Below are 27,587 nucleotides of genomic sequence, written 5' to 3'. Positions count from 1 at the left end.
TTGCTTCGTTGACGCTTTGATCCAAAGACACAGAATCACAAACTTCAGCTGAACAAACCAATTCTACAGCCTGACGTCATGTGACGTGACCCAGATCAACAGGACCCGAGACATGTTTCAGGACACACGTCACAACACAACGACACACGACACAACAAAGACATGCAAACGTCTAACATGGGGATGATGTCCTACCTGTTTGTGGGGCAGAGGTGACAGACTACAGAACTGGTGCCTGGATTTGTGTCCTGACTCCTGACATTCCATCTTTCTTCTTCTATGTGCCTGTTTAATGCACTCTTCCTCCTGCAGAGGCCACTCTTGGCATCCAGGCCTCTGCAGTACAGCCACCCAGTTATCCCTGCAGAGTCTCGGACCTGGAAGTCTGCCACTCTTTGCTGAGGAGACGGTGATGGAAGGATGCTGAGCTCCTGGTCTTACCCCCCCCAGCACATAGGAGGTGTCGTGCCAAGCAGCACAAGGTGGGCAGGACTGAAGACTCTGCATGTGATCTCATCTAGGAAACTGGAGAAGCGGGCCTTTTCTTCCAGAACCTGCATCTTCCAGTTCCACTCTGTGGAGCACGGGCTGGTCCCCCATGCTCTCCTGTCATCTGACAGGTCCTCTGATCTGTGCTCATAGATGATGTTGTAGGTGCGATGGATGCCCAGTGAGGCAGGCTGCTTCAGGATGCTCTTCAGAGAGCCCGTGGTGTGCGTGTTATCTTTCTCCACCTGCAGACCTGGCTCTGGGCCTGTGGCACCACTTACACATGTTTGCAAATTCTTCTTTCTGTTGATGTGCTGACCCCTGGTGTGGGGACCTGATGCCACGACACCCACCACAGATGTTGGGCGAGTGGGTTGGACAATGCTGCTGCAGAGGACGACTGGGGACGGAGTGCAAAGCTCCATGCTCGACAGACTGCAGATGTCCAGCTCACTGTCAGAGAGCGCGACTGGTGCGGCGGGGAATCCTTGCTGTGCACGCTGTGACCACTGACCTGCAGGCAGGTAGCTGATGTGTTGTGCGGGTGTTAGAGATGTGTTTAGGGGAGGCTGGATTACCTGGTTGACATCAGGCTGTGGCACTGGTGGGGGCGGGGCAGCAGGCAGAGAGTGTCGTGTCTCGCGGTGCTGTGGTGGAGCCTTGCGATAGGGCTTCCTGGCTGGGGCAGAGTTCATCATCCTGAGATCCCCTCCCTTCCTTCTCTGCTTCCTTCCTACTGCAGCTGCTGTCCGTCAGCCCTGAAAAGACATGTTACTCGAGTGAAAAACAAACGGCAGCTTTCATCCGCAGAGCCAAAGTGGCAACTGCACCGTGTCACGATTGATGCACACCCTGCTCCTCGGCCCCACCCTCCTCCTGTGTAGGTCAACAGATTTGGGACCGGCACGTCCCTGTTTGACAGAGTGCGTCTTTATGGGAGGTTCTCACTATTACCCAGAGTCCTACTTAGCGAAGAGTGAACTTCATCAGACTAGATTTTTTTATGAATTTTGAATAATAATAAATTTTATTTGCACCGCACTTTATATTTGAATGCAAATCTCAAAGTGCACAATTTTTTATGTGTTGTGTCTATGCGTGGATGTGTTGCTGCTGGACAGTTGAATTTCTCCTTTGGGGGATCAATAAAGTATTTATCTATCTATCTATCGAGAAACATTCGGAAATGCATTTCCGCTAACGACCAGGTTTTTGGAGGCTTAGTGGGTGAAGTGCAGAAAGAAAACCTGCTTCAAAGGATGCTTTCTTCACTTCAACACAAAGCATTTACAAAGTGCATGTTTTTATTTAAAGTACAAACTGTTCATTTCCAATGACAATCAGCCGTTTGATTCTCTGCCAAAACTCTGTGCACAGAAAAGGTTCCCGTCACTGACCAACAACGTAAGATGTTAGCGCCACAGCCCACCTGTTACTGTTGTGAACGTTTGTGTTCACGTGTTGGGAGCGAGCTGCTGACTGGCTGAGTGGAGGCACCAAGACCCGCTGCTGCCCCAGTCAAGGTGGGACTCTCCACTGCTCATTGTTTTACTGTCAGTGTCTGTTTCAGCGTCTCATCATCTTGTTATGTCTTTAAGTTGGCTGTGGCACTCCCTGTTCCTATTTATTTATTTTTAGCACATTACCATTTGTCCTGCTCATGCATACTTCACCTGCATCCTCTCAGTCCACCTAGCTGGAACTGGGTACCAGCCTTGCTTGGGGAAGAAACCTGTGATGGACTGGTGTCCTGTCCAGGGGGAGCGTAGACTCATCTGCCTTACTCTACAGAACCCAGGGAGATGCAGCAGCACCAGCAGGCCTCAAGGCCTGGACAAGCTATACAGACTCCTGTCTTTCTTTCAGCTTCTTTTTTACCATTTGTGCTTAGGGCCCTGTCACACCATTACAATTTAGCCAGTGTATGTTGACAGTCCTGCTTCCACCTAGTGGTTTGGGTTGGTACGGCACGATACAGTGCAGGTCGAAACGGTTAAAGTCCCGTTTACACAGATGGTAAGAGCTCCCGGAAGCGTCCCGGAAGAGTTTTTGGCCGTCTTAAGGATCACACACTGTTGTTAATGCCGGCACTAGGGGGCGTGGCTTAGTTCCGGCTTTACCGGGAATCGTCGAAAAAATTATTCAACATGTCGAATAATTCCGGGAGCGCTCCCAGAGAATTCGCGTAACGACGGAGACAACGCGAACAACGGCGTTTGATACTTTTTAATCGCCGTTTCATCCTGCCCCTTCCTGTAGTGCCGCAGTTTACACCGCCGTAATTGGCGGCCGGCATTGTATCCCTAATCAACGGCATGTAAAACTGTGATAGAGCCCACATCGGCGTCTTCAAGGGCGTTTTAACTGGCGACAGAGGCAGACAAAATGGCAGGGCTAGCGGACAGTACGCCGTTCTAAATGCCACCTCCCGGTTAACGGTGTTCCAAACGGCCGATAGGCGACGGTCAATATAAAAACGCTAGCGCGCTGCATGCAGGCCTCTCACTCGCGGCCAGCTCCAGATATTTTTGCAGAGAAGCTCCAGTATGCCTCCTAAAAGAAAATTGGCAGCGGCAAGGACTTACCAAGAGGTCTGGTTCAGAAACAGAGGGTAGCCCTGTGGTGGAGACGGAGCAACACGTTGAGGAGGGGAAAAAGGAAGGAGAAGAAAAAGCTGAGTATGATCTCCCTCCCCCTGCAGTGACAGAGGCATGTATTCCTGCTGCTTAAGCCTATTATACTCTGGGGGCGGTGCCTATATGCAAAAGTTTCTGGAGTAATGCAGGATTTGCCTGGATAAATCCAGCGGTACACAGGGCATTATCGGCAGCAGCAGAACACCGCCGTTCTCACGCGCGTCTTAACCTACGATTATAAAGGACAGAACTGGGTATTAACCCCATTGCCTGACGTGTGCCGGATGCTACAGCATCAAAACGCCGCTTTATTCGACGGATTTAGCGGCATTTTATCCGCGTATTTGCGGCTAGTACGGCCATCAAAACGCCGGCGAAATGCTCCGCCCCTTTCCACCGCGAAAACAGCTGGAACTACCGCGAACTTCGGTCTACGTACTACCCACCAACAAAACCGTCTATGTGTAAACGGGGCTTAAGTGTGACTTAGTTTGCATTTCCACCGCTGGCAGAACCCTTTGTTTGGTAGGCAGAAGATATAAATATTCATCACTCCACTCCACACAGAGGCCAAATAGAGTAATTTAATTTCTTTTATTTAATTTTATTTTTGTCTTGATGGATCATAAAATAAGTTAATTGTCTTGTTGTGGCACAAAGTGCCGGCATTCTCTGGTTCAGGCTGAGAAGCAAACACAGAGGGACATCCTTAAAAACGCTACATTTCTTCAACCACGACAAGGAACTAAAAGTATTTTCAGACATTGTTTTCCAAAATCAGGAGGCTTCATGTGGATAAGTGGTTGGCCACTGGTGGTTGGCTCTCACTGCGGTATTGTATCACTTCCTGTTCCGGAGCACAGCGGTGTTTTTCTGTATCTGTTAGCTGTTTAATCTGCGCAGTTAGATTGATCTAGTTATCTAGATTACGATTTGTTTCCCAGTGTAATCTTTACGTGCCTTAACTAAAGCACTCCTTCTGCTGAATCACCTCTAAATTATTTACACATTATTCACTTTGCGTGTTTTTAGGAATCCGCTAGCTTAGCGTAGCTACTAGCTCTTAGCCGATTTAGCATGGCGGCTTCTCCTGTCTCTCCCGCACTTTTCTGCTCTGGGTGTGAAATGTTTAGTTATTCCTCGGCCTCCTTTAGCAGTAATGGTACTTGTAATAAGTGTAGCTTATTCGTAGCTTTGGAGGCCAGGCTGGGCGAATTGGAGACTCGGCTCCGCACCGTGGAAAATTCTACAGCTAGCCAGGCCCCTGTAGTCGGTGCGGACCAAGGTAGCTTAGCCGCCGTTAGTTCCCCCCTGGCAGATCCTGAGCAGCCGGGAAAGCAGGCTGACTGGGTGACTGTGAGGAGGAAGCGTAGCCCTAAACAGAAGCCCCGTGTACACCGCCAACCCGTTCACATCTCTAACCGTTTTTCCCCACTCGACGACACACCCACCGAGGATCAAACTCTGGTTATTGGCGACTCTGTTTTGAGAAATGTGAAGTTAGCGACACCAGCAACCATAGTCAATTGTCTTCCGGGGGCCAGAGCAGGCGACATTGAAGGAAATTTGAAACTGCTGGTTAAGGCTAAGCGTAAATTTGGTAAGATTGTAATTCACGTCGGCAGTAATGACACCCGGTTACGCCAATCGGAGGTCACTAAAATTAACATTAAATCGGTGTGTAACTTTGCAAAAACAATGTCGGACTCTGTAGTTTTCTCTGGGCCCCTCCCCAATCGGACCGGGAGTGACATGTTTAGCCGCATGTTCTCCTTGAATTGCTGGCTGTCTGAGTGGTGTCCAAAAAATGAGGTGGGCTTCATAGATAATTGGCAAAGCTTCTGGGGAAAACCTGGTCTTGTTAGGAGAGACGGCATCCATCCCACTTTGGATGGAGCAGCTCTCATTTCTAGAAATCTGGCTAATTTTCTTAAATCCTCCAAACCGTGACTATCCAGGGTTGGGACCAGGAAGCAGAGTTGTAGTCTTACACACCTCTCTGCAGCTTCTCTCCCCCTGCCATCCCCTCATTACCCCATCCCCGTAGAGACGGTGCCTGCTCCCAGACTACCAATAACCAGCAAAAATCTATTTAAGCATAAAAATTCAAAAAGAAAAAATAATATAGCACCTTCAACTGCACCACAGACTAAAACAGTTAAATGTGGTCTATTAAACATTAGGTCTCTCTCTTCTAAGTCCCTGTTGGTAAATGATATAATAATTGATCAACATATTGATTTATTCTGCCTAACAGAAACCTGGTTACAGCAGGATGAATATGTTAGTTTAAATGAGTCAACACCCCCGAGTCACACTAACTGTCAGAATGCTCGTAGCACGGGCCGGGGCGGTGGATTAGCAGCAATCTTCCATTCCAGCTTATTAATTAATCAAAAACCCAGACAGAGCTTTAATTCATTTGAAAGCTTGTCTCTTAGTCTTGTCCATCCAAATTGGAAGTCCCAAAAAACAGTTTTATTTGTTATTATCTATCGTCCACCTGGTCGTTACTGTGAGTTTCTCTGTGAATTTTCAGACCTTTTGTCTGACTTAGTGCTTAGCTCAGATAAGATAATTATAGTGGGCGATTTTAACATCCACACAGATGCTGAGAATGACAGCCTCAACACTGCATTTAATCTATTATTAGACTCTATTGGCTTTGCTCAAAAAGTAAATGAGTCCACCCACCACTTTAATCATATCTTAGATCTTGTTCTGACTTATGGTATGGAAATAGAAGACTTAACAGTATTCCCTGAAAACTCCCTTCTGTCTGATCATTTTTTAATAACATTTACATTTACTCTGATGGACTACCCAGCAGTAGGGAATAAGTTTCATTACACTAGAAGTCTTTCAGAAAGCGCTGTAACTAGGTTTAAGGATATGATTCCTTCTTTATGTTCTCTAATGCCATATAACAACACAGTGCAGAGTAGCTACCTAAACTCTGTAAGGGAGATAGAGTATCTCGTCAATAGTTTTACATCCTCATTGAAGACAGCTTTGGATGCTGTAGCTCCTCTGAAAAAGAGACCTTTAAATCAGAAGTGTCTGACTCCATGGTATAACTCTCAAACTCGTAGCTTAAAGCAGATAACCCGTAAGTTGGAGAGGAAATGGCGTCTCACTAATTTAGAAGATCTTCACTTAGCCTGGAAAAAAGAGTCTGTTGCTCTATAAAAAAGCCCTCCGTAAAGCTAGGACATCTTCCTACTCATCACTAATTGAAGAAAATAAGAACAACCCCAGGTTTCTTTTCAGCACTGTAGCCAGGCTGACAAAGAGTCAGAGCTCTATTGAGCTGAGTATTCCATTAACTTTAACTAGTAATGAGTTCATGACTTTCTTTGCTAACAAAATTTTAACTATTAGAGAAAAAATTACTCATAACCATCCCAAAGACGTATCGTTATCTTTGGCTGCTTTCAGTGATGCCGGTATTTGGTTAGACTCTTTCTCTCCGATTGTTCTGTCTGAGTTATTTTCATTAGTTACTTCATCCAAACCATCAACATGTTTATTAGACCCCATTCCTACCAGGCTGCTCAAGGAAGCCCTACCATTATTTAATGCTTCGATCTTAAATATGATCAATCTATCTTTGTTAGTTGGCTATGTACCACAGGCTTTTAAGGTGGCAGTAATTAAACCATTACTTAAAAAGCCATCACTTGACCCAGTTATCTTAGCTAATTATAGGCCAATCTCCAACCTTCCTTTTCTCTCAAAAATTCTTGAAAGGGTAGTTGTAAAACAGCTAACTGATCATCTGCAGAGGAATGGTCTATTTGAAGAGTTTCAGTCAGGTTTTAGAATTCATCATAGTACAGAAACAGCATTAGTGAAGGTTACAAATGATCTTCTTATGGCCTCGGACAGTGGACTCATCTCTGTGCTTGTTCTGTTAGACCTCAGTGCTGCTTTTGATACTGTTGACCATAAAATTTTATTACAGAGATTAGAGCATGCCATAGGTATTAAAGGCACTGCGCTGCGGTGGTTTGAATCATATTTGTCTAATAGATTACAATTTGTTCATGTAAATGGGGAATCTTCTTCACAGACTAAAGTTAATTATGGAGTTCCACAAGGTTCTGTGCTAGGACCAATTTTATTCACTTTATATATGCTTCCCTTAGGCAGTATTATTAGACGGTATTGCTTAAATTTTCATTGTTACGCAGATGATACCCAGCTTTATCTATCCATGAAGCCAGACAACACACACCAATTAGCTAAACTGCAGGATTGTCTTACAGACATAAAGACATGGATGACCTCTAATTTCCTGCTTTTAAACTCAGATAAAACTGAAGTTATTGTACTTGGCCCCACAAATCTTAGAAACATGGTGTCTAACCAGATCCTTACTGTGGATGGCATTACCCTGACCTCTAGTAATACTGTGAGAAATCTTGGAGTCATTTTTGATCAGGATATGTCATTCAAAGCGCATATTAAACAAATATGTAGGACTGCTTTTTTGCATTTACGCAATATCTCTAAAATCAGAAAGGTCTTGTCTCAGAGTGATGCTGAAAAACTAATTCATGCATTTATTTCCTCTAGGCTGGACTATTGTAATTCATTATTATCAGGTTGTCCTAAAAGTTCCCTAAAAAGCCTTCAGTTAATTCAAAATGCTGCAGCTAGAGTACTGACGGGGACTAGAAGGAGAGAGCATATCTCACCCATATTGGCCTCTCTTCATTGGCTTCCTGTTAATTCTAGAATAGAATTTAAAATTCTTCTTCTTACTTATAAGGTTTTGAATAATCAGGTCCCATCTTATCTTAGGGACCTCGTAGTACCATATCACCCCAATAGAGCGCTTCGCTCTCAGACTGCAGGCTTACTTGTAGTTCCTAGGGTTTGTAAGAGTAGAATGGGAGGCAGAGCCTTCAGCTTTCAGGCTCCTCTCCTGTGGAACCAGCTCCCAATTCAGATCAGGGAGACAGACACCCTCTCTACTTTTAAGATTAGGCTTAAAACTTTCCTTTTTGCTAAAGCTTATAGTTAGGGCTGGATCAGGTGACCCTGAACCATCCCTTAGTTATGCTGCTATAGACGTAGACTGCTGGGGGGTTCCCATGATGCACTGTTTCTTTCTCTTTTTGCTCTGTATGCACCACTCTGCATTTAATCATTAGTGATCGATCTCTGCTCCCCTCCACAGCATGTCTTTTTCCTGGTTCTCTCCCTCAGCCCCAACCAGTCCCAGCAGAAGACTGCCCCTCCCTGAGCCTGGTTCTGCTGGAGGTTTCTTCCTGTTAAAAGGGAGTTTTTCCTTCCCACTGTAGCCAAGTGCTTGCTCACAGGGGGTCGTTTTGACCGTTGGGGTTTTACATAATTATTGTATGGCCTTGCCTTACAATATAAAGCGCCTTGGGGCAACTGTTTGTTGTGATTTGGCGCTATATAAAAAAAATTGATTGATTGATTGATAAGTTTTTGTCAGGCTGTGATGATGAATCTGACTGAAACAAACAGGTCAGATTAAGACTTTATATTTACTCCATGTTTGAATGGTTTTAATATTTGAAACAGTCTGAACTGTTCACATGAGAACTGCAGCTTTCAGTTGTTAAGCCACTCAATGGACATATTTCAACTTATGAGAAACATGTCAACAATCACATAACTTACCTTCAACTTATGTCCCATGTATACAGGACGTATGAATCACAAGCTGGCATACATCAAAGATATTGTACATGTCCACAATTTCTTGACATACTTCCCATATTACAACATATTTCAGTGTGCTTCAACATGCTCTTAACGTATACAAATCTTCCAAATAGCTTATTAAATGTACGCGCGCACAGACCAGCATTTTTAATACAGTTGGCACATGCTGGCTAAATCATCAAGGTGTGACAGGGGTGTTAGACTGGTAGGGGAAGCCAGGGCACAGTGGATCAGAAATGTTTTGTGGCAGCATAAACACATTATTCATAGGCTGAGGTCATTCTATTGTGGATTTAATATAACAAGTTATTGTTCATAAGGCTGTGTTATTTATGTCTCCCCAAGTGTAATTTACAGGTGATTCACTGTGCCCCAGACACTAATTCATGGTGCACAGTGAATCAACTGAGAATATAATGAAAAAACACATGATTATAAAGATTTCTTCAAAATTATTAAATATATGCTGATGCATATACAAGCAAACCAGCGATGTGATGTGTGAGTGTCTTACATAGTGATATAAGTCCTTTAGAAACAATTATAAATACAACTGTCATCATTTCTGTTCAAACATGAAAACATCTGTTTATATACACAAATTATAGAAATAATTAATGGAAAAATAAATGTATAAGCTTCAACAAGTAATATTTGTCATCCACTTGATACTGGGGCTTAGTAAATCACTTTCTAGACTGATTCACGGTGGCCTGGGTGCATGTGACACACGAGTCATGTTATCAAATAGCTGATAGTCTGGAGAAGACATAACACATGCTCATCAGTTGGGTGGGGTAGTCTTCTAACTAAGAACAAGTTTTTGGGCCACCTTTCCTCTGTTGTGACAAATAAATACAAAGACACTGACATCCACAAACTTTACTATTGATAAGAAAAAACTGACTTCACTCGACACTTAGTTTTACCCTTAACCCTCTGGGGTCCGAGGGCATTTTTTGGACAGTTCACTCGCCTGGCATAAATGTTTTATTATTGCTGTTAACAGCTCTCCCTGCATCCCACAATCAAGTTTTATGTCTCTTTTTTTCAGGACAACCTGTTATTTCATAATATATATGCTTTTGTTGTGTTTTATAAGTGTAATAAAGGTTTACAATCAGAAATAACAAAAGAAAAAAGCAAAGGAGAAAATAATTTTCCACACACATTTATTCAAAACACACAGCAAACTATAATAAACAAGCGTTTTGACACTTTATAAAGTAATCTGAGGTCTTGTGTGAAAGACTATACAACAAAAAAGTTCAAACAATAAGCACAAATGCACAGTTTGAACAATATATATAAAATGGTCTATGCGTTTTGTCTTCAACTCAAAGCAATTTCTGTCTGCTATTACACAAAGGTCACATCACAAATTTCTATTTCTACTGTGTTTTGGAGTCTTCTGTCTGACTGCAAGCAGCTTTCATTTCACACTTTGGCTCCTACAGTCTGAGGAGTGGCCCCTCTCCCTCACCCCATTGATATGGTAAACGGTGCTTTACGCCGGAGGGAGAGCGCCACAGAGTAATCCAGTAACATTCAAATGCAAACTAGTGGAGCAATCCTGATAGTTACACACTCTTTGTTTGAGCAAGTGAGATTGTCATGCCAGGCTCTTCGTCTGCTCTCACTTTCACTGTGCGTAATGGCGCAGAGCGCATTGGAGGAGTTAGGGGCCGTGATAAATCGTGATAAAAGATAAGCACTTTAATTTGTATGTTCAAACAGGCCAACTAGTAAGATATCACACCTGAAAATGATCTTTGGTTTATCACATGAGGTAAATCTGTCCTACGATTGGATTTTAAAAAAAAACCACGTGACAGTGAACCAATTCCAATTGGACACTCACATTGCACATGTCATCCCACAGCTTCTATGAGGAGTACAAAGATGGCCGACGGTGGATCGAAAGTCTGCGGAGTTTCTATCTCATTTCATTAAAAAGTCATTTATAATTTAGTAAGCTTGGTCCCAGCTGTCGTATACAACGGCGTCGTCCTCAGAGGGTTAATGTATCCAAAAACAAAACACTAATTTATAAGGGGGATGTCTTTATACAGAAAAAATATGGCATAACATATGGTATGCTGCAAATATATACGTAGTTTTGCAGATATAGCCACTGATTCACTGTGGCCCGTGATATCACCGGGCCCTGGTTTCCCCTATTTGTCTCACCAGAGTTATCAGTTTTTGTTTTATAGGTCTGACCTCTGAACGACAGCCTCAATACGACCCATTTAAGAGTATAATTAGTTGGTCGATCAATCTTTGAAAGATCTGATCATTATCATTCACATATAACACCATGTGACAAACTGCTTCCTCACCGAGTAAAAGCTTAAACGCAACCAAACATTTAACCAGGCTCTCAACCTTTCCAAACTCATTTTAAACTGGTTTTAAAATAGTTACTATGATTTGAAACCAAATAATTCTTTCTGCACAGTGTTAAATAGATCTAAATCAGCAGAAACAACTTTCAAACTGAATTTAAAGTGCATGTGACAAATTTATTGTCACAAACATAAATTCTGATCTGGTATAGAAAAAGAAATACAGATATCCACATATGATGTACAGCTAAACAATATATATATATATATATATATATATATATATATATATATATATTTTTTTTTTTTTTTTTTTTTTTACTGTGAAACACCACAGCAAGCTATAGAAATAAAAATAAGTTGAAATTGAAATCAATCTAACTTTTTTGTTTTTAAATCACTGCTGAGCCAGACAGCGGACTGACGATGACGTAATAAGTTGCACCACGTCACTCTGGCTCAGTGCAAAGCAACGTCACAGTCCAGGAGCTGTCACATGGCAGTCAGATCCAGGAGTAAAAAGACAAAATCCCCAGTCAGCACTGGTTTGCAATGTGTACAGAACACATTTTTCTTCTTCTTTTCTTTCTTTCTTTGGACTTGTTACTAACGTGCTACTGTACACATGAGATGCCGTATGAAGGGGAAACACGCCAGCAGAAGTGTGTTTATTAGTCAATAAGGAATCCAAACTCACTCTTTGAAAACAGTCTCAGCAGAAGTTGAAGCAGATCACAGAAACTCAGCTTCAACAATAACTTTATGTTTACCACAATTCCATGGCTTACGGTCTTCCTTCAAAACAGTAAGGAGGCAGCTACACACACAGAGCTGTTCTAAGATCAGCCCTCGCTGTCTGTAGTCCTCAATTGTCCTGATTGTCCTTGTGGGAAAACACTGGAGAATTCTGCAGAACTGTAGGTTCTACACTTTGTGAATTCTGACCAAACACTTGTTGTGGCTTTCCTGAGGTTTCAGTTGAGATCTCACAGATTACAGTCTCCTCAGTGCCCAAGAATCATCTGGCCAGATTTCAGGATCAGATGGTTTCTCAGGAATGTGCACACACTCTGACTGGAGGACTTGCAAACATGGACAGAACTGGCAATCTGGATGGATTCTGAGAGTTCTTCTGCAGCCACACCTTGAAAGTTGCTGCTGGCGTCCATAGGAGGAGGTGTTTCACATCTGAGGACAGTCCAAATAGCACCCAGTCACAGTGCACGGCTTGATGGAAACTCTGGAGGCTGTACAGGAAGCTGAGAATGTGGTTTGTGATGACCCTGAGAGTGGACAAGGAGGCGTTTGTTCAAGGAATCTGTGATCAAGTGACACACCCTTGTTCTTAAAAATAGGAACCAGCACACCGTCTCCACTCCTCAGGCATCCTCTCACTTTCCAGGATTTTATTAAACAATCTGGTTATAAACTCCACTGCCATCTCGCCAAGACATTTCCATGCCACCATCACTGGAATGTCATCTGGACCAACTGCCTTTCCACTCTTCATCCTCTTCACAGCTGCCCTCACTTCATCCTTACTTATCACTAGTACTTCCTGACATACTCGTACCACATCATCCAGCCTTTTCTCTCTCTCATTTTCTTCATTCATCAGTTCATCAAAATATTCCCTCCACCTTCTCAACACACTCTCCTCGCTTGTCAGCACATTACCATGTGAATATTTTACCACCCTAACCTGCTGCTCGGGATGCACCAATCCACAATTTTTCACTTCCGATCCGATCCCAATACCTGAATTTGGATATCTGTCGATACGATACTATTCCAATACCAGAGCTCTTTTTGCTTTAATATTATTATCATTATTGTTGATGATTTTATATATATGAGGATTCTCTTAAAAAGGAGACCTGAAAGTTCAGCTACAATTTGCCATAAGGTGTCTCTAAGATGCATGCCTAGATTTGAAGTTTTGGCGTAAGAATCAAGTACTTATTTTTTATAGACTTAAAGAGAAAAAACAGCAGCCTCTGTCTATCTGTCTCTCCTTCTCCATTTTCAATTTCAATGGCGCTTCACTGACATGAAAAACATGTGTTTACATTGTCAAAGCAAGTGTTACGAGTAAAAAGTAATTCCCCTCTCTCCCTCTGTCTTTCTTTCTCTCACTCACTCTCTCTCTCTCTCACTTTTCCTGCTGAGTAAACTTGGAACTTTTTGGAAACACAAAGCCTTTCAACTGTAAAATAAACACTAACTTTCTAAATATATCACCAGCGACGCTCACCCGACAAACTCTGGATTAATGCTGAAGGATTTTGATAGAGATTTTTTTTCCCTTTAAGCGGATAGAATCTGGTTGGCTGTCCTCTTCAGCTGCACTCTGAGCTGGTTTTCATACAGTTTCACAGCCTCAGGACGCTGAAGTGGCTAACTTTGCAGCACACATTTTCAGTGTGCACAGACCTCCGTCCCTCCGTTAACCGCATTCGTCTGTTTCTAAGGTAAGAACACTTAAGAAAACTTTTTTATTTTACTTTATATATTTTATTATGCACAGGTAAAATATACATGTCTGTTTGTAATTAAAAAAAAAATTATTACAATAAACAGGACGTTAAAGTGCAAACTTCACTTTCATGAACAGGAAGCGATCGCAGCTCACAGCAACTCCCACTGAAAATAACGGAGAAACGGCCTGAGCTTCTGGCATTTTTACATGACATAAAACGCAGTAACAACGTCTAAAAACCCAGTTAATATATCCAGGAGAGTTTTAGGCACAATATACAAAGAGTTTTATGTTGCGATGTTCATGCTGTTGTCCGTGTGCAGCCTGATCAGAGTGTCTCAGTGCAGTTCTCAGTGTTAATGACAGCGCACCTTTTTTGTTTGGAGCCGGAAGTTGAAAATCACATGATGCGTTACATCACGATTAACAACCGGACAGCAAACAGTCCGTCGGAAGCAAATTGTCAGATCTGTAAGCCAGCGTCAGCAATGTGAGACCTCTCTCAAACAGCTCGGCTCCCCTCCTCATGCTTGGCAGCAAACAAAGCAGACAGCATGCTGCAGCAGTTGAGAGGTTTCACAGTGGCTCCTCTCCGGTATTGGAAAACATCGCAGGTTGTATCTGTATTTTCCGATACTTGAATTATGTCGGTTTCGGATCTGTCGCAGCCTAACCTGCTGCACATCCCTTCCAGCTCTGTCCTACAAACAACCATCCTATGCTGTCTAGTGACACTCTCTCCTGCCACCACCTTATAGTCTCTGATTTCTTTTACCTTGCATCTCCTATAAAGAATGTAGTCCACCTGTGTGCACCTTCCTCCACTCTTATGTTACCCTGTGCTCCTCCCTTTTCTTAAATGAGGCGTTCACCACAGCCATTTCCATCTTTTTTGTAAAATCAGCTACCATCTGTCCGTCCACATTCCTATCCTTGATACCATATCTACCCATTACTTCCTCATCACCTCTGTTCCCTTCACCAATATGCCCACTGAAGTCCGCTCCTATCACCACTCTTTCATGCTTGGGTTCACTCTCCACCACCTCATCTAACTCTCCTTCATCTCACCACCTACCTGTGGGGCATATGCACTGATGATATTCATCATCACCCCTTCAATTGCCAACTTCACACTCATCACCCTGTCAGACACTTGCAACAACAACACACTTTTAACATACTCTTCCTTTAAAATGACCCCAACACCATTTCTCTTCCTGTCCTCACCATGGTACAACAACCTGAACCCCCTGCCGATGCTCCTGCTCTTACTTCCCTTCCACTTGGTCTCTTGCACACACAATATGTCTACCTTTCTCCTCTCCATCATATCAGCCAGCTCTCTCCCTTTACCAGTCAGACTGCCAACATTCAAATTCCTGACTCTCACTTCCACCCTTCTAGTTTTTCTCTTCTCCTGCTGTTTCTGGACACGTACTCCTTCTCTTCTTCTTCGCCCTGCAGTAGCCCAATTTCCACCGACATCCTGTTGGGCAACAGCACCAGCGATGGTTGTTGTTAACCTGGCCTCGACTGATCTGGGATGGAAGTTTAAATTTTAGTCTGCATGGTTGGGTTGGCTCGTTGTACCCCGGATGCCCTTTGTGACACAACCTTAGTCATTTATCCGGGCTTGGGACTGGCACTCAGAATGCACTGGCTGCACACTCCGTGTGGCTGAGCTAAAATAAAAATATTTCATAAAACACTAATAATATAAACAGATTTTAATGAAGAATGACTACATTTTTGCACAAGAAGGCTCCGGGTTCAAATCCCACCCCTGCCACATTTTTCCATGTAATGTGGAGTTGCGTCAGGAAGGGCATCCAGCATAAAACCTGTGCCAATTCAACATGTAGATCCACCTTGGATTTGCTGTGGTGACCCCGAGTGCAAACAAGGGAGCAGCCGAAGGGACTTACTATATTTAATTAAATTAGATTTAAAGCTTACTGTTATGTGTAATTTGGACTAACTGTTTATTTTGAGTTGAACTAAAACAACTAAAAGTGAATATATTTTTATTTCAGTGACTAAAATTGTTATTCATGAAATAACGCAGATTAACTGATAAAATTGTTGACTGCAGTTCTGATATCCTGAGATCAGTTTTAGACAATCACTGACAAAGACTTGTACACAAAAGTGGAGGATGAAAACAGAGGAAGGACTCGATGATGAGGAAGACGAAGAAAAAGAGCCTCACCTGAAAATGTCAGCAGATAAATGTCTTCATCCTGTGTGCAGCAGACGATATACAGACTCTTCCAGACACAGAAACCTGAAACACAAGCTGTCCCGGTGGAAAAACACGAGTCAGCGCCTGCTGTCACTCACTGATACCTGACACGCTAACAGACACAAGCTACAGCAAGTCCAGCTACTTCCTGTCAGAACCGAGCCCACTCCGGACCCTCTACAGCGCACAGCGCGAGTGTGAGTGCTACAGGCGGATCCGACTCCAGTCTGGTGTTTGCACGGTGCACAATGTGAGCACAAAAAAAGGCCCGGGACATGAAGGGCTTTGGTTTATTCTCTTCATTTGTCACAGGCAGAGTCTGAGTGCAGCACAAAATAAACTCATCACATCTGTCAATAACTATGATCTGAGAGGCTTTAGGGCCATGAAACAGATCTGTAAGCAGAGTGCTAAAGAGCGCGAGCAGCAGTCATCCACCCCATGTTTCTACAGAGTTGAGTGGGAGTGGCTTATTTTCCAAACTCTACTGTATCTTATGAATAAATTCCTGTCATGATATAAAATATAGGGGACACAATCACTCAAGAACTCTGCAAAAAAAAAAAAAAAAAATCCACCAAAATCCATTTTTGGAAATACAAGGGGCGATTGGCTCAAAACCTCTCAATCGCCCCTCGTAACTACTGAAATGTACATCAGAGTCACAGTTTTATTCTCGTATTCCTCACACTCAGATGACTCTCTCCATGGCTGTTTCCAACATTTTGAGTTATTTTTCTCCTTTAAGACACCCCAGCAGCTGGAGAAAGGCAAGAACACACCCTCTTTTCATCTGGCTGTGGCAGATAGATGGTTACTTTGGAGACATGGGGATGGACTGTTTGTCTGCCTGAGTGGTTGCTATCCAGGACCTGGGGTGTTCCTGTAGTGTGATGATGCAGCAATGTGCAGCCCCAGCGCAAGCTCCCAGACCTGAATTGAGTAATGGGTGCAATTGATGCATATATTATATTATATATATATTATATTATGATGCAAAGAAACAAAGTTCATATGGGCAACTGTTTGTTGTGATTTGGCGCTATACAAGAAAAAAGTTGATTGATTGATTGATTGATACATGGATCCCTCAGGTAAGACTCATCCTTCTGGGTAGACATTTAGGTCTTATTTAAGAGAGGACTTTATTTACTAAATTATAGAGGAGAATGTCTTTATTGAACAGTGTCTTGTCTGAGGGTGGCTAACTCCTCAGGTTTCCAGAGAAGAGATGATTGGTGCAATTCACCTCACAACCAACCGGTTCTAAGATGAAACTAAAGGTGCAGTTATTATTTACACGTTCATGATGTTGTTGATATTTCAATATGTCAGGGGTAAGCCATAGTTTGGGGAAGATGGAGAGGGTCTAGGACCTGGACCTATTCAGAAAAGACAGCATACAATCCCAGCCATGAAGAATCACATCTCAGCAGAGAGCGTGTATAATCTGCGAGGAGGAAGCCACCTCAAGACGTCGTCTGATAAGGAGCCCCGCCACGGTAAAAGAACTCATCTCACATTGCAAAGAACACGCTTTATTAGCTGAAACTGAAATGGAGACATTTATTGACAAACTGAATAAAACAGACATCACATTGTCTGTCATAGTGAGTGTTGAAAGGCCACTGTAAACAAGTACATGAAAATTCAGTAAGGTATATCTTATATATTACATTCCAATTCTAAGGTGGAACTATGCCAGTATACAAAGGTATATCTAAATATCTAAAAAGGGAGAGTAAACTAGGAAAGTAGAAAAGAGTAGAGTAGAGCCACTTAGGTGCCTGGTCTTGAGAACCAGGGATGGTAGGTTAAAAAGCTTTTTTATCCCATCGGAACTCTCCCTACCCACCCAAGCAGCTCAAGAAAAAGGTATATATAATATAATAAGTAATAAGACATAAGAAGAAGATTGTTATCAAACACAAAGGAACCAACTATTTTTGTAAGCTATGATGAACGCTGCTAAGGCCGGCTAGATAAGCTAACGTTAGCTGTTCAGTATAACTAATTGTACCCCACTCCTCTAATAGTTACTTAAATATAATATTAAAAGGGGGAAACAAGAAAAAGTAAAGCGTGTAGAAATGTATATGATTGAGCATCTCCAGGCCAATCTCCAACCTTCCTTTTCTCTCAAAAATTCTTGAAAGGGTAGTTGTAAAACAGCTAACTGATCATCTGCAGAGGAATGGTCTATTTGAAGAGTTTCAGTCAGGTTTTAGAATTCATCATAGTACAGAAACAGCATTACTGAAGGTTACAAATGATCTTCTTATGGCCTCGGACAGTGGACTCATTTCTGTGCTTGTTCTGTTAGACCTCAGTGCTGCTTTTGATACTGTTGACCATAAAATTTTATTACAGAGATTAGAGCATGCCATAGGTATTAAAGGCACTGCGCTGCGGTGGTTTGAATCATATTTGTCTAATAGATTACAATTTGTTCATGTAAATGGGGAATCTTCTTCACAGACTAAAGTTAATTATGGAGTTCCACAAGGTTCTGTGCTAGGACCAATTTTATTCACTTTATACATGCTTCCCTTAGGCAGTATTATTAGACGGTATTGCTTAAATTTTCATTGTTACGCAGATGATACCCAGCTTTATCTATCCATGAAGCCAGAGGACACACACCAATTAGCTAAACTGCAGGATTGTCTTACAGACATAAAGACATGGATGACCTCTAATTTCCTGCTTTTAAACTCAGATAAAACTGAAGTTATTGTACTTGGCCCCACAAATCTTAGAAACATGGTGTCTAACCAGATCCTTACTCTGGATGGCATTACCCTGACCTCTAGTAATACTGTGAGAAATCTTGGAGTCATTTTTGATCAGGATATGTCATTCAAAGCACATATTAAACAAATATGTAGGACTGCTTTTTTTTTTTTTTTTTGCATTTACGCAATATCTCTAAAATCAGAAAGGTCTTGTCTCAGAGTGATGCTGAAAAACTAATTCATGCATTTATTTCCTCTAAGCTGGACTATTGTAATTCATTATTATCAGGTTGTCCTAAAAGTTCCATAAAAAGCCTTCAGTTAATTCAAAATGCTGCAGCTAGAGTACTGACGGGGACTAGAAGGAGAGAGCATATCTCACCCATATTGGCCTCTCTTCATTGGCTTCCTGTTAATTCTAGAATAGAATTTAAAATTCTTCTTCTTACTTATAAGGTTTTGAATAATCAGGTCCCATCTTATCTTAGGGACCTCGTAGTACCATATCACCCCAATAGAGCGCTTCGCTCTCAGACTGCAGGCTTACTTGTAGTTCCCAGGGTTTGTAAGAGTAGAATGGGAGGCAGAGCCTTCAGCTTTCAGGCTCCTCTCCTGTGGAACCAGCTCCCAATTCAGATCAGGGAGACAGACACCCTCTCTACTTTTAAGATTAGGCTTAAAACTTTCCTTTTTGCTAAAGCTTATAGTTAGGGCTGGATCAGGTGACCCTGAACCATCCCTTAGTTATGCTGCTATAGACGTAGACTGCTGGGGGGTTCCCATGATGCACTGTTTCTTTCTCTTTTTGCTCTGTATGCACCACTCTGCATTTAATCATTAGTGATCGATCTCTGCTCCCCTCCACAGCATGTCTTTTTCCTGGTTCTCTCCCTCAGCCCCAACCAGTCCCAGCAGAAGACTGCCCCTCCCTGAGCCTGGTTCTGCTGGAGGTTTCTTCCTGTTAAAAGGGAGTTTTTCCTTCCCACTGTAGCCAAGTGCTTGCTCACAGGGGGTCGTTTTGACCGTTGGGGTTTTACATAATTATTGTATGGCCTTGCCTTACAATATAAAGCGCCTTGGGGCAACTGTTTGTTGTGATTTATAAAAAAAAGTTGATTGATTGATTGATTTGGCGCTATATAAAAAAATTGATTGATTGATTGAAGTGTCTGATTCCCAAGTGCACAGGTGCAAGCAACTGAAAATTGTTTTGACTGAACATTTTCTGTGAGTCTATCTTGTATGTTTTGTCTGTAATATGTTTCCATAAATGGACTAATCATCTGCATTAACTGATTTTTATTTTGCTTTCATCGTTTTCATTCCACATTCATCATCTTCTAAGTGTCTTATAAAGCAAATCAATAATTACACCCTTTCTGCTTTTACTAAATAATGCACTTGGACATGATAACTATTGTCAATGAAAAGCATTTTGCCACTTGTAAGGCATTTAAAACTGATGCAATAGTTAAATAATATCACTTCAAAATAATGATAATCATTGTAATGTTAATCAAGTCCATGGTTTTTTTCCACCATGCACATTTTTATTCAAAGCTGAATTGTTGATTAGTGAAATTTATCTAAAATGTTTGTGTTTCATCGACACACTGTATATGAGGTCTATCAGAAAAGTATCCTACCTTTTTATTTAAAAAAGAAAAACTATATGGATTTGAATGACGTGCGATTACACCAATCATGCTTGAACCCTCGTGTGCATGCGTGGGTTTTTTCACGCGTGTCGGTAATGTCATTTCCCTGTGGGCAGGCCTTGAGTGAGATGTGGTCCAGCCCTCTCGGCTGAATTCCTTTGTTTCACACGCTGCTCGAGACGGCGCGCGTTGCTTTATCAACATTTTTTCTGGACCTGTGAGGAATATCCGAGTGGACACTATTCGAGAAATTAAGCTGGTTTTCGGTGAAAAGTTTAACGGCTGATGAGAGATTATGGGGTGTTTCTGTTGGTGTAAGGACTTCCCACGGAGCGGGACGTCGCGCAGTGCTTCCAGGTGCCGTCGTCGGCCTGTTTTGACCTGAAAACATCCTAATTTAAGGCTTAATTCACCCAGGACGTCGTGAGAGAACAGAGAAGATTCAGAAGAGGCCGGCATGAGGACTTTATGCGGACATTCCACTGTTTAAGGACATTTTGCAATGAAAGACGTGCGCGCAAAATCGCCGAGTCGTTTCCATGACGACTCGGCGAATCTGTGTGCGCCGCGACAGGAAAAACATCTCCGTGCTGAAAACCATTTGTAAAATTCAGGCGGCTTTTGATGGCTTTCAACAAGTGAGTAACTGAGAAATTGTTTAACAGCTTGGGCATGTTCCAACTTGTCCGTTAAGGTTTCCAACGGAGGTGTTTATCCTGTCGCGACCCCCCGCGGTCGGGTCCGCCCCGACATGCGACTCTGCCCGCACGTTCTTTCATTACAAAATGTCCATTAACAATGGAATGTCCGAATAAACTCCTCATGCCGACTTCTTCTGAAAGTTCTCTGTTCTCTGATGACTTCCTGGGTCAACAGAGCCTGAAATGTGGAAGTTTTCAACTTGAAACGGCGAGACGCTGCCGCCTCGAAGAGCAGATCGCCGTCAGGCACCGTGGGCCGTCCTTACGGCGACACTACCAGACCAAAATCTCTCATCAGCCATTAAAATTTTTACCGAAGACCAGCTGAATTTATCGAATGGTGTCCACTCAGTTGTGCCTTACAGTTTTGAAAAAATTTTGATCAAACAAAGCAGCAGTCTCTGAGCCATTCCTAAACAATGAAAAAAACGATGAGAGGGTGGACGACTCCTCACTCAAAGACTGCCCACAGGCGAATGACGTAACCGACAGGCGTGAAAAAACTCTTGCATGCCCACGAGGGTTCAAGCATGTCTGATGTAATCACACGTGATTCAAATCCATATGGTTTTTGAAAAAGATACTTTTCTAATAGACCTTGTATATGTTACCAATGTGCAATAAACTTATTTGAAAGAAAAAGAATGTAGAGAAAGATTATTGAAAATGTGGAGGATTCCAGACCTTTTTTTTTTTTTTTTTTAAACACATCTCCCCACCACCACACACACACACACACACACACACACACACACACACATAATTTTCAATTTGCTCGTGCACAGTACACATGATCTCTCAGCTGTTTTTCAGGCTGTGTGATCACACAGATGTATTTCTTAGATTGCACACACACTAAGTTTACTCACAGTGGAAAGCGGCTGTTTTTACCATAACTGCATCAAAATGAGCAGTTATTACTTACTGAAACTTTGTAATTAATCTGCTCCATGTCATTAGCACTTAGCAGCTACATTCTATTCAAGCACGCTGGGACGTTTTCCTCAAGAAAATGCAGTCACAAACACTCGGAGATGTTATGAATTTGGTGCGACATGTCCTTTAAAACATAGAAGAATGGAAGTAATGCACGCTGATTTCCACCACCAAAATCTCAAAGAATAAAAGTGTGTCTCTGTTACGGCCCGGCTCACAAGCTGCAAGAAAACCTGAGGCCCACACAGAAGCGCAGTCTTTTTAAAACCCTTACGAGTATGATGTTTCCACCCCCATGCTTCATGGTTGGGATGGTTTTCTTGGGGTTGTTCTCATCCTCTAAACATGGTAAGTGGAGTTGATTCCAAAAAGCTCTATTTTGGTCTCATCTGACCACATGACCTTCTCCCATGCCTCCTCTGGATCATCCAGATGGTCACTGGTGAACTTCAAACGGGTCTGGACATGTGCTGGCTTGAGCAGGGGGACCTTGCTGCCCTGCAGGATTTTAAACCATGACAGCATCATGTGTTACTAATGTAATCTTTGTGACTGTGGTCCCAGCTCTCTTCAGGTCATTGACCAGGTCCTCCTGTGTAGTTCTGAGCTTTCTCAGAATCATCCTTACCCCACAAAGTGAGATCTTGCATGGAATCCCAGACCGAGGGAGATTGACAATCATCTTGTGTTTCTTCCACTTTCTAATAAATAATCATAACAGTTGTTATCTTCTACCACGCTGCTTGCCTGTTGTTCTGTAGTCCATCCCAGCCATGTGCAGGTCTACAGTTTTGTCCCAGGTGTCCTTAGACAGCTCTTTGGTCTTGACTATGATGGACAGGTTGGAGTGTGATTGATTGAGTGTGTGAACAGGTGTCTTTTATACAGGCAACAAGTTCAAACAGGTGCAATTAATACAGGTAAAGAGTGCAGAATAAGAGGGCTTCTTAAAGAAAAATTAACAGGTCTGTGTGAGACAGAATTCTTGCTGGTTGGTAGGTGTTCAAATACTTATTTGCAGCAGTTACATACAAATAAATTATTTAAAAAAATCATACATTATGATTTACAGATTTTTTTTTTTTTTTTTGGATTATGTCTCTCACAGTGGACATGCACCTAAGATGAAAATTTCAGACCCCTCCATGATTTCTAAGTGGGAGAACTTGCAAAATCGCAGGGTGTTCAAATACTTATTTTCTCTCACTATAGGAGCCAAAATACATGGAGACGCCCAACTCAACACACTTGGCTCTGCAATGCCATTCTCCAACATGTATTTTACCTCCGCATCCAGATGCTTGCGTTTATCCAAACTGATTCTGTAAAAGCGCTGCTTAATCAGCCCAGCATCCCCCACATCAATATCATGCTCAGTAAGATGTGTGCGCCCCGATATAGCCGAAAACAAACATGGAAAATGATTTATCAATTCACATACCTGTTCAGCCTGACACCTAGGCAAACGACCAAGCAACACACCCAAATTTGATAAAACGTCTGAGTTCTTAAGACGCCCCTGTACAAGAGCACTGCCCACAGTACCAACTCCATTGTCACTCCCCTCGGTCAGTGGCAGTGAGCTGTCCAAGGTACCAGATCTGTCAAGCGTCCCAATAGATCTACTTGCCATACATACCGCCGAAGCCTCAGCATCCTCCGTTGGCTGTAACTCCTCTCTGGCATAGTAAGGTTTCAACAAGTTGACATGACACATTTGTTGCTTTTTCCTGCGGTCAGGCATTGAGATTAAATCATTTTGATCAGAAAGTTGTTCAAGCACAGTGTAAGGACCACTAAACTTCACTTGAAAAGGTGATGTGATAACCAGACAAAGAGCCAACACTTGGTCACCAAACAAAAACGAACGCACCTCCGAACATCTATCAAACAGAGATTTCATTTTATTCAGTCATTTTTAACTTGACCAAATCTCTTGCAACATACAAGCGCCATCTGAATCCATTAACATAATCTATCAGATTTTTAAGTGGATTTGGCTCCTTTAATCTGTCTGCCACTACAGCCAAAGGACCTTTCACTGTATGTGCAAAGGCCAACTCATCTGGGCTAAACCCAGTACTTTCTTGAGTGACTTCACGAGCAGCCAGCATCAGCCAAGGCAAACCTTCTTCCCAGTCAACCCCCAACTCAGTACAGTAAGCACGCAACAGCGACTTCAAGGACTGGTGGAAATGTTCCAAAGCACCTTGCGACTCAGGATGGAAAGCCGTCGCTTTATTATGCCGCACTCTAAGCTGCTTCAAGACCTGGCCAAACAGATGAGATGTAAAGTTACTGCCCTGATCCGACTGTATGACTTTCGGAATACCAAACACAGAAATAAACTGAGTAAGCGCCCACCCCACTGCCCTAGCAGTTATCGTCCACAATGGATAAGCTGCTGGATACCGTGTAGCCTGACACATCACTGTGAGCAAATATGATGACCCAGACCTTGACTGAGGCAAAGGCCCAACACAATCAATTATCAAATGCTCAAATGGTTCAGATGCAACTTCAATTGGACTCAATGGAACTGACTTCAACACTTGATGAGGCTTCGAAGTCAGCTGGTACACATGATGTGTCTTAATATATGCAGAAACATCCTTTTTAAGACGCGGCCAAAAAAAAATTGTCTCAGGACCTGGTCATATGTTTTAGTCACCCTAGAATGTCCAGACTCATCATGCGCGATTTTTAACACCGCAGCACGAAATTTACTGGGCACCACGATTTGAAACACAGGATCACCGACCATACCCGTATGGGGCAACCATTTTCTCACCAACAGTGAATCCTGAAGAAAGTACCCACACGTGCAATCCAGAATGTCACTCCCTGGGGGCACCTGATCAAAGAGGCCTTTTAAAGACACGTCAGCATGTTGCTCCGCCACCAGGTCACTGCGAGACACAGACACAGGAAAATCAGACAGAGGTACATCAACATTTTTTCCACATTTCCCCTTCGTCACCTCATCCCGTGCCATAGCCCAAGTAACCGCACATGCCATGAACACCTGGGGGAACTGTTTACTGCACTCATCAGTCTGAGGAAGCAAATCAAGAACTGACTCCGCCTCCTTCTGTACAACTGACCCAGCAACGTCCTTCCACAAACGCGCACCAGCCAAACCATTGCCCAAGATCAAATCAAAATCAAATCAATTTTATTTATATAGCGCCAAATCACAACAAACAGTTGCCCCAAGGCGCTTTATATTGTAAGGCAAGGCCATACAATAATTACGGAAAAATCCCAACGGTCAAAACAACCCCCTGTGAGCAAGCACTTGGCAACAGTGGGAAGGAAAAACTCCCTTTTAACAGGAAGAAACCTCCAGCAGAACCAGGCTCAGGGAGGGGCAGTCTTCTGCTGGGACTGGTTGGGGCTGAGGGGAGAGAATCAGGAAAAAGACATGCTGTGGAGGGGAGCAGAGATCAATCACTAATGATTGAATGCAGAGTGGTGCATACAGAGCAAAAAGAGAAAGAAACACTCAGTGCATCATGGGAACCCCCCAGCAGTCTAAGTCTATAGCAGCATAACTAAGGGATGGTTCAGGGTCACCTGATCCAGCCCTAACTATAAGCTTTAGCAAAAAGGAAAGTTTTGATGACAAGATGACAGAAACACCTTCCACTGGCAATGCAGGACAAACAGCCAAAACTGCATCCCCACTGAACAGTTCACAGTCAAGTGACACTTTATGCAACAGCACAAAGAGCACATTAAGACCCATACCTCAAACTGGAACCCGCGTGCCCGTCTCCGACTCCTCAGACAGCGGCAACACATCAGCTCAGATAAATGAGTCAAATACCCCTGTGTCACACAAAATTTTGACAAGCACTTTTTTGTCATCACCCACCAATGAGACATATCCCTCACGGATGAAAGGCAAGTACGAGTCACATGGTTCAGAGCTCATGTTTTCCACCTTGAGTTCCACAGCATTACGCACCGGTGCAGCTAAACCTACTCCTTTGGACTTAAGAGACGTCCTTGACTTTAGCAGAGCATAATCTGCTTTAATGTGCCCATGCTTGTGACAATAATGACACACCCGATCACTATCACGCAAAACAGAGTTCATACATCCCCCTGTTTCACCCAACTGGACTGACCAGAGCCCTCAGAACACCCCTCTCTTAGCCCACTGGAACTAAGACTAAAATCTGAAGTCACATTTTGTGAAAAAGACTTATGAGTCAATACGTACTCATCCACCAACACAGCAGCATCTGAAACAATCACAGCCTTTTGCTCACTGATGTAAGTTACAATCCTCTCTGATACACATTTCTTGAACTCTTCCATCAAAATCAGATCTCGCAGCTGATCAAAATTTTTAACAATCTGCGCAGCGCACCAACGCTCAAACAACGCAGTTTTGTCACGACCAAACTCCACATAATTTTGATGGTCAAATTTTTTATAATGTTGAAGTTTCTGTCTATAAGCCTCTGGCACAAACTCATATGTTCTCTCCGTGAAGCTTTTCACTTTGTCATAAACCAAACTATCTTCCAGTGATAACGAAGCACACGCCTCCTGAGCTTTACCTGCCAGCACACACTGCAGAAGTAACGGCCAAACCTCTCTTGGCCACTTTAACATCGATACCATGCGCTCAAATAAAACAAAATATTTATCGACATCCTTTTCAATGAAGGGTGGGCCAAATCGAATGCACTTGTTCACATCAAAGTCTGCTTCACCAGGATTAACAGTCCGCACGCCAGACACACATGCTGCATCGCGTCTCTGCGCTTCTTCCAAATCCAGTTTACGTTGTTCTAACTGAATTTCCTGCTCTCGCAGATTCATCTCCAAACACTTCATTTCCAGCTGCAGCTCTAATTTGCTCAAATCAGCGTCAGCTGTCCCAGCTGCCACCTGGACCACCTCTGATGCAACAGGAGGAAACACACCCTTCGCAACCAACACGTCATCAATTTGTTGTTTAATAGCTTTTTTCTTTTCCCGGCTTGTAACTGGAATGTCAAAATGAGCCACAACTGCCAGCAGATTATCTTTGACGAAAACATCAAGCTTCTCCCTTGTGGGATTAGCCACAAAACTCTCCACTTCCGCGTCCATAACTGGCCAGAATTACAAGCACACACCGCGCTACATAACCACACACAGACCAAGTTAATACACTGCAAATTGAAGTGCTCACAAGTGCACTGCACGGCGCTCAATGTAACCGTGTCTCCTCTATTCGAAGCCTGCTCAATGAGCTCCATCTAATTAACTTACCTAACTCTTCATGTGGTTTGGCGGCGGGATGATTAAGCACACAACCTGCAAGAAAACATTTCTGCTGGACTGCTCCCAAGAACACTGTCAGACAGTGAACGCCAACCGCACCCCCACGACACTATAAAAAAAAAAAAAACAGGCCACGTGTGAAGCAGCAAAGCCTCTTACCTCACCAGGAGACACAGCTACAAAACAGAGCTCAATACTCGTGCACAAGCCACACACTCCACTCACCTATTATCTTGGTCGTGTCCAACAAACACACCACATCATCTAAAGAAGAAGAAGAAGGAAAAAAAAAACGCTCCAGTGCGTCCTCACCGCCACCTGTAGCGAGTCACATGTGCACACTGATGCACCTGTTCCACTCCACAGCAGATCACCGC

At 42.9% G+C, this 27,587-nt stretch overlaps 1 protein-coding gene across 2 annotated transcripts in view; it reads right to left on the bottom strand.

Moving 5' to 3' along the window:
- tjap1 (tight junction associated protein 1 (peripheral)) overlaps window positions 1-27,587 on the bottom strand; it is a 76,689-nt gene that overhangs the window by 33,750 nt on the left and 15,352 nt on the right. The window contains exons 2-4 of one of the 2 annotated variants that reach the window (XM_034184606.1): window positions 24,719-24,836; window positions 15,865-15,951; window positions 1,068-1,247 (exon numbers count right to left, since the gene is read on the bottom strand). In XM_034184606.1, the coding sequence (XP_034040497.1) occupies window positions 1,068-1,187 (120 nt within the window). In that variant the 5' untranslated portion in view covers window positions 1,188-1,247; window positions 15,865-15,951; window positions 24,719-24,836. The remainder of the gene's footprint in view (window positions 1-1,067; window positions 1,248-15,864; window positions 15,952-24,718; window positions 24,837-27,587) is intronic. The other variant, XM_034184607.1, reaches the window with a different exon arrangement.

The sequence above is a fragment of the Thalassophryne amazonica genome, chromosome 13 (genome assembly GCF_902500255.1).
Source record: "Thalassophryne amazonica chromosome 13, fThaAma1.1, whole genome shotgun sequence".
Classification (NCBI taxonomy): Eukaryota; Metazoa; Chordata; class Actinopteri; order Batrachoidiformes; family Batrachoididae; genus Thalassophryne; species Thalassophryne amazonica.
The sequence above is the reverse complement of the archived record's forward strand: the minus strand, read 5'-3'. Positions and strand labels throughout refer to the sequence as shown.